At 45.5% G+C, this 8,424-nt stretch overlaps 1 protein-coding gene across 1 annotated transcript; it reads left to right on the top strand.

The window, feature by feature from the left end:
• Window positions 1-760: 760 nt before the first annotated feature.
• LOC130017170 (beta-defensin 123-like) lies at window positions 761-4,166 on the top strand. Its single transcript, XM_056107881.1, has 2 exons — window positions 761-815; window positions 4,021-4,166. Exons 1-2 carry the CDS (start codon window positions 761-763, stop codon window positions 4,164-4,166), a joined length of 201 nt encoding a protein of 66 aa, XP_055963856.1.
• Window positions 4,167-8,424: the final 4,258 nt, after the last annotated feature.

Here is an 8,424-nt window from a genome sequence, read left to right as displayed (position 1 = left end):
TAGAGGATTATTCATAACAAGCAATACAAAATAAATTAGTTTGGTTCTGCTTTGAAGGTAGGGTTTGGGTTCAGGATAAAAACATGGTGATGGGAAGGTGTAATGGTAGTGGGACTGGTGTCTGAATATTAAATGTAATCAAATATTGTGACTAACTTTATAATAATAATAATAATGTCCTCCCATTGTTCATCGATTTGCTCAAGCGGGCCCAGTAACGTCTCCATTGTGAGACTTATTGTTACTGTGTTTGGCATATCGAGTACTTCACGGGGAGCTTGCCAGGCTTTGCTCTGCGGGCAAGATACTCTCGGTAGCTTGCCGGGCTCTCGGAGAGGGGCAAAGGAATCGAACTCAGCTCAGCTGGGTTGGCTGTGCGCAAGGCAAACACCCTACCGCTGTGCTATCACTCCAGCCCTTTATAAAAATAAAATTTAAAAGAAGAAGAAGAAAGATGGGCGAGGAACCATATTTGCAAATCACCTCCCTGGAGCCCTAAGGCTGGTGGGTTGCGGCGGATGTTGCAACGGCTGGGCCTGCGCTCTGTGGCTGATCTCAAGGATACAGGAGGCAGGCCAGCCCTGGAGCTCAGCGGCACCGGGGCGAAGGGGCTGAGCCCGTGGGAGGTGGAGGACACGTGTTGGTGATTTCCGTTCCAGGCAACCAAAAGGAGAGAGCGCAGGAGCAGAGAGGCCTCACTTTCCTGCATCCGCTTCACTGTCCCTCCAACTTGGCGCTTCACCTTGGGCCTCTTGCTGCCATGAAGTTCTTTTTAGTGGCCTTGGTGGCCCTGCTGATCTTGACCCACACTCCAGGTAACATGGACCGCTCTGGAGGGAGGGGGCTTGCAGATTGGAGCCCTGGCCATGGAATCCCGAGGTTGGGGGTGAGGGTGCTCAGGAAGCCCCCTGGAGAAGTGACAGGAAGGAGTTGTCTGCCAGCCCCCAGGAGCCTCTTTAGGTACCAACCATAACAGGCGCAGCACGCCCATCCCAGCTCTCCCAGGAGGCTTGCTGGGAACGGGAGAGTGGACAGCAGCAGCAGGAAGAGAAGGCCATGGCTGCCCTTGCAAGAAAGAGACCCCAGAATAACCTAGGCATTGGCAAGATTGCAGCCACCTTCACAAGAGAGTGAAGCTATTGGTGCTATGTCTGTGCTAGACCCTATGTGGGGAGGTCGACACTCAGAGATACGTGCCAGGGTCCTGGGGCACAGGGAGAGCTGGGGGGTGACATTAAGTTGCAAGTGTAATGAGCTGGGATTGGGGGTGCAGGGGGCGAGGGTGTATTTAGCAGTATCCGCTTGGCCTGTGGCCCTGCGGAAGCCTCCTGGAGGGTGGCCAGGGGCCTGAAGGGCAGGGGGAAGTTGGAGGAGGCAAGGAGGGAGGCAGGAGGAGGACGTGACTGCCGCTATTTCAATGAGGGAATAACCTTGACCGTGCGGGAATTTTGATATTCAACAGCAATGCCCAATGAGCAGCTTTTTTCATTCTCTGTAACTTGCCTGGATTTTCCCAGGAATGTGCATCTCACTGGTGAGACAATAGGGGGGTGAGGGATGGGGTGGGAATGGGAATAGAAGAGAACACATGGGCACCCCATGTGGTCCCCTGAGCACCACCAGGAGTGATTCCTGAGTGCAGAGCCAGGAGTAACCCTGAGCACTGCCGGGTGTGCCCTACCCCCCACCCCACATACACACATTGATGTGCTGAAGCAATAATCCAGCAGGAAGAGCGTTTGCCCTGCATGGGGCCAACTCGGGTCCAATCCCTGGCACCCCATAGAGTTCTCAAACTGCACCAGATGTTTTGAGCATTGCTGGTGTGACCCAAAAACAAAACAAAGAGATAAGAATTCTCCCCAAAGAGCTAGCAATTTCTCTGAGCTATAATCTGAGGCGCAAAAAGTAAATGTTCCCTGTGCTAGCTAGCAGTCTCCAAGCAATGATCTTGGAAGAAATCTTTGGAAGAAAGACTTGGAAGAAAGTCTCTGCCTTTCTTACTTTTTTTTTTCTTTTTGGGTCACACCGGATGATGCACAGGGGTTACTTCTGACTCATGCACTCATGCACTCAGGAATCACTCCTGGTGGTCCTCAGGGGACCATATGGGATGCTGGTAATCGAACTCGGGTCGGCTGCGTGCAAGGTGAACACCCTACCTGCTGTACTATGGCTCCAGCCCCTTCTTACATTATTTATTTCTGCTACCTAGGCTTTTAGGCTGATCAGCTGGTCACTAGTAGGGCCTGTGTCTCTTTCAGAGCTTGGGAAGGGAACAGAGGCCTCAGTCAGCCTCCTTGATGGGGGTGAAGCGTGTGGCTTCTGGTAGATCTTTCTGGCCTGCTGTTGCTGTTGCTGCAAGAAATGGATTTAAGTCCAGTTTACTTTCAGAAGAGCATATGCTCTTCTTGTGCTTTTCTGTTAGATGTGACGGTATTGGAAAATGTATGGCAGTTTCTCTAGCTGGACCATCAGCTTGTTTTCTTTTATTTTGGGTCTACCAGGCTATGCTCAGGGGTCTCTCCTGGCTCTGCACTCAGGAATTACTCTTGGTGGTGCTCAAGGGGTCATATCGGATGCCGGGGATTCAGCCTGGGTGATCTGTGTGGAAGGCAAATGCCTTACCTGCTGTACTGTTGCTCCAGCCCAGACCATCAGCTTTTGCCTCCTGTGGCTTAGAGTGAGGTGGTGTTATTTGAATCCACACGTTTACAAAAACAAATAAAAGAGCTCTTTGAAATATGAAGATCCCTGGCCTTTCTTGAAAAGCTTTTATTCTTAAAAGTATTGTCTTAATAAAAGAAAAACCACCCCAAAAAACCTCATCTCATTTAAACTGAGCAATCACCTTGTATTCTTGTTAACCATTCCCCCCAAAGACCAGAAACTCTGACCAGTTCTGCTTCTTGTTATCTGAAGAATCTCATAATAAAACTGAAAAGATGGGCCAGAGTGATAGTACAGTGGGCAGGGTGCTTGTCTTGCACATGGATGACCCAATCTCCAGCACTTTATATGGTCCCCTGAGTCAGCCAGAATTGATCCCTGAATGAAGAGCCAAGAGTAAGCCCTGAACATAGCCAGGTGTGGTCCAAAAACAAAAACAACAAACAAAAAACAGTATGGAGAGTTATTGCCAGAAACCTGAGAGGAGGGGAGAATGGGGTTACTATGATGTAATCAGGTCAGAGATTTAGTTTTACAAGATGGAAAGAGTGATGGGAAAAGACGGTGGTAATGGTGGCAGAGCCATGTAAATGTATGTAATGCCCCTGAATTTTAAAATGTTTATACTTTTAAAATTCATTGAGAAATTTTAATGTTTAATGTCATTGATGTTCTCCTGTCACTTATAAAAGGGAGGGAAGAGGAAAAGAGAAAGGAGAAGGTCAGAAGCAAAAGAAATGGGGAACCCTTTTTCACAGGCCTTTTTTTTTTTAAATTTTTGTTAGTGAAACACCATGAGGTACAGTTGTAGATTTACAAATGTTTGTGCTTGGGTTTCGATTATACAATGATCAAATACCCATCCCTCCACCAGTGCCTATTTTCCACCACCATGGATAATATCCCTCCCACCCCCATCCCCCCCATCCCACCCTGTTCTGTGGCAGGGCATTCCCTTTTGTTCTCTCTCTCCTTTTGGGTGTTGTGGTCTGCAAAAGACGCATTGAGTGGCAATCATGGTCAGTCCATAGTCTACTTTCAACCTGCATCTTCCCTCCTGGGAGGATCCTCCAAACACCCTTTATTTTGTTCTCCCTTCTTTATCTGAGCTGACAGGCCTTTTTTTTTTTTTCTTTTTGGGTCACACCCAGCGATGCTCAGGGGTTACTCCTGACTCTGTACTCAGGAATTACTCCAGGCGGTGCTCAGGAGACCAAACCTGGGTCAACCATGTGCCAGGCAAACGCCCTACCTGCTATGCTGCCGCTCCAGCCCCCCTCACAGGACTTTTAAATCCCAAACATATCTCTTCCGCAACTCATAGTCTTTGTTCTTTTTTTCCTCTGTTAGGTGGCACTGAAAAATGCTGGAACCTTCTGGGCAAATGCCGCCAGAAATGCTTCGGGAAAGAAAAGTTCTTTGTTTACTGCTTGAATAACAAGCCCTGCTGTGTGAAGGACAAGAACATACCCAGAGATAGGCCTTGGCTACATTGAGTTCTTAGAAGCCGAAAGCCTGGAAATGCAGACCACTACCCTGAGTCTGCTCCCATGGGTTCCTGCGCTCGTTCAATAAACGTCTCTTCCTGACTGCCTGTGTTTGCCTTGGAGTCCACCACAGCTGTTCTTTTATTTTCTTATTTTTAAATCTTAAAAAAAAATTAAATCTCAGGATTGCTGAAATCCAGATAATCCCCTTCATAATAAGCAGACATGATTTATCTTTTTCAATCTCACTCACAAATGTGTGTGATGGAATTGGGGTGAGGGTGTCTACAGTACAGGTGATGGCATCATTGTTCTGGCAGCCAATGATCGCTCTGCTTATCAATGGAAAATGTATAGAAGTTTCTCTAGCTGGACCGCCAGCTTGTTTTGTTTTGTTTTAGGTCCACCAGGCCAAGTTCAGGGGTTACTCCCGGTTGGGCACTCAGGAATTACTCCTGGTGGTGCTCAGGGGGGTCATAGCATTGGGTTTCTGAAATTTTGTTATTCAATGATTTTTGAAGCATTAGGGTTTACAATAGTATTGATATTATTGTTTTATGTTATAATGATAGTGCACCAAACCCTCCCGCCCCCACGAGAGAGTCTATCTCCCTCCACCATTATCTCAAGAAGCCTTTTGCTCCCACCCCATCTGGCGGCCCCAGTTCTCAGTTCTATTGACAGTATCTCAGGGTTTGTTTTCATTAGTCAGTGTGTATTGCCTGACTTTGTTTCTTTAAACTCTGTCTACCTAAAAGTGATATTTGTCTTTTTCCTGCTGACTCACTTAACTTAGCAGGACACCTTCCAGTTCCATCCAAGTTGAAGCAAACAGCCAGGTTTCATGTTTTCTCAGAGCTGAGCAGTATTCATTGTGTTTATGTGCTGGAATTTATTTATTCACTGTTGTGTTCTTGGGCACTTGGATTGTTTCCAAATCTTGGCTATTGTAAATAGCACTGAAATGAATGTAGGTGTGCATATATTTTTAAGGATTCATTTCTTGGGTTTTGTTTGGGGCCACATACGATGGTGCTCAAGGTTTACTCCTAGTTCTGCACTCAGGAATTACTCCTGGAGGTGCTCAGGGAACAACATGGATGCCTGGGATGGAACTCACACTTTGGCTGCACACAAGGCAAGTTTCCTACCAACTGTACTACCTCCCCAGCCCAAGAATTAATTTTTTATGTGTGTATTCGTGGGATAGGTGTCCAAGAGTAGAATCACTGGATAGATGTTCTATTTTTAACATTTTGAAAGTTTCCATCCCGTTCTCTATAAGGTCTAAGCCAGACAACAGTTCCACTAACCGTGAATGAGTTTTCCTTTTTCAACCAATCACCATTAGCACTATTTCCAGATTTATAATTAATTAATTAATTTTGGGATTTGGAACACACCCACCAGCGCTTAGGGGTTACTCCTGGCTTCTTTGCTCAGGGAACTCTGCTGACAAGCTCAGAGAACCTATATGGGATGCCAGGAATCGAACCTGGGTTGGCCGCATACAAGGGAAGCACCTAGACACTGTACTATCGCTCCAGCTCCTATTTCCAAATTTCTTAATATAGATCATTCTCACTAGTGTGCGGTGGAATCTCATTGTCACTTTGATTTGCATTTCCCTGATAGTCCGTGGTGATGAGCACTTTTTCATGTGCCTCTTGGTCATCTGCATGTCTTCTTTGAGAAAGTGTTTCTGCATATCCTCTTCCCCATTTCTTGACGGGGTTGTTTATTTTTTGTTGAGTTTTGTGAGTGCTTTATACATCACAGATATTAACCCTTTGTCAGATGTGTGGCAAGCTAAATTTTCTCTCATTTAGTAGTGTTCGTTTTCATTTTTGGTCTTCTTTTCCTAAGAACTAAAAACTAAACTTTTTAGCTTAGTCCCATTTGTTTATTTGATTTTGCTTCTTTGCCAGGGGGGTTTTGTCAATAAAAACTCCTTTGAGGTCAATATCTTAGAGATTCTGCATATGTTTTCCTTAATGTATTTTATGGGTTCCAATATTTTTTTGGATTTCTGGGTCACACCCGGCGATGCACAGGGGTTACTCCTGGCTCATGCACTCACGAAACACTCCTGGTGGTGCTTGGGGGGCCATATTGGATGCTGGAAATTGAACCCAGTTTGGCTGCCTGCAAGGCAGACATACCTGCTGTGATATCACTCCAGTGCCTGGTTTCCAATTTTTCTTTTTCCTCCTCCCTTTCCTTTTGTTACTCTTGTTATGGCCATCAGGGCTCATGTACTTCACTGTGATATCTCGGGGGGTTGTGCACCTAAGTTTTCTTGCTTGTATACACGATGTGAGGCACTGACAGTGGTACATTTAATTGGGGCTCTGGGAGTTCCAAATGGCTTTGCCACTGGAATCACACTTCATGACCCCCAGCAATATGTGGGGTGGCATTGAGATCCAACTCACAGCTCCATCACTGAGCTCTGAATGCCTTATGTTAAATTTCTCCTCTCTCTCTCTCTCTCTCTCTCTCTCTCGGCTTTTTGGGTCACACCCGATGATGCACAGGGGTTACTCCTGGCTTTGCACTCAGGAATTAACTCCTGATGGTGCTCAGGGAACCATATGGGACACTAGGAATCAAACCCAGGTCGTCTGCATGCAAGGCAAATGCCCTACCCACTGTACTATTGCTCCAGCCCCAAATTTCTCTCTTAAAAAAGCTTTTCTTGGAACAACAAAAGCCTCTTCAGCAAGTGGTGCTGGGAACACTGGACTGCTACCTGAAAACAAATAAACTCAGACCTCTCTCTAGTGCCAGGCACAAAAGTTAGATCAAAGTGAATTAAAGACCTCAGTATCGGACCTGAATCCATAAGGTTCATGGAGAAAAATGTAGGCAGAACCATCCATGACATTGAAGCTAAAGGCATCTTTAAGGATGAAACACCACTGGCCAAGCAAGTGGAAACAAACATACACAAATGGGACTACATTAAACTAAGAAACTTCTGCACCTCAAATGAAATAGTGACCAAAATGCAGAGAGAGCCTGTGGAATGGGAAAGATTGTTAACCCAATACCCATCAGAGAAGGGGTTAATAACCAGAATATACAAGACATTAGTAGAATTGTAAAAGAAAAAATCTACAACCCCATCAAAAAAAATGGGGAGAATAAATGAACAGAAACTTCCTCAAAAAAGAAATACAAATGGACAAAAGGCACATGAAAAAATGCTCTATGTCTCTAATCATCAGGGAGATACAAATCAAATCAACAATGAACTATCACCTCACACCACAGAGACTAGCACATGCCAAAAAGAACAAGAATAATTAGTGCTGGTGTGGATGTGGAAAGAAAAAGGCTCTCTTTCATTGTTGGTGGGAATGCCCGCTGGTTCAGCCTTTTTGGAAAACAACATGGGCATTCCTTAAAAACTAGAAATTGAGCTTCCATGTGACCCAGCAATACCACTTCTGAAAATATGTCCCTGTCACACTGTCACTGTTCTCCCGTTGTTCATCGATTTTGCTCGAGCGGGCCCAGTAACATCTCCATTTTGAGACTTCTTGTTACTGTGTTTGGCATATTGAATACGTCACGGGGAGCTTGCCAGACTTTGCTGTGTGGGCGAGATACTTTCGGTAGCTTGCCGGGTTCTCTGATAGGGGCAGAGGAATCGAACCCGGCTCGGCTGGGCTAGTGCACGCAAAGCAAACACCTTACCGCTGTGCTATCGCTCAGCCCAAGGGTGGAAATATATCCCAAGGGTGCAAAAAAACACAATAGAAATGACATCTGCAACTGTATGTTCATTGCAGCACTGTTCACAATAGCCAGATTCTGGAAACAACCCTGAGAACAGAAGACTGGATAAAGAAACTTTGGTACATCTACACAATAGAATACTATGCAGCTGTTAGGAAAGATGAAGTCACGGAATTTGCTTATAAGTGGATGGTCATGGAGAGTATCATGCTAAGTGAAATGAATCAGAAAGAGAGGGACAGACATGGAATGACTGGACTCAGTTGTGCAATATAAAATAACATAATATGAGACTGACACCCAAGGACAGTGGACACAGGGCCAGGAATATTGCTCCATGGTTGGAAACCTTCCTCATGCATGAGCTAGGAGAGAAAACAGTTGGAATAGAGATGGGATCACTAAGTCAATGATGGTTGGAGGAATTGTTCGGGGTGGAAGATATATGCTGAAATTAGAGAAAAGACGAAACATGATAGCTTCTCATTATCTGTATTGCAAACCATAATGCCCCAAAATAGAG

The sequence above is a fragment of the Sorex fumeus genome, unplaced genomic scaffold (genome assembly GCF_029834395.1).
Source record: "Sorex fumeus unplaced genomic scaffold, SorFum_2.1 ptg000178l, whole genome shotgun sequence".
Taxonomy (NCBI): Eukaryota; Metazoa; Chordata; class Mammalia; order Eulipotyphla; family Soricidae; genus Sorex; species Sorex fumeus.
Note: the sequence above shows the minus strand (reverse complement) of the source record. Positions and strands in the feature narration are given on the sequence as shown.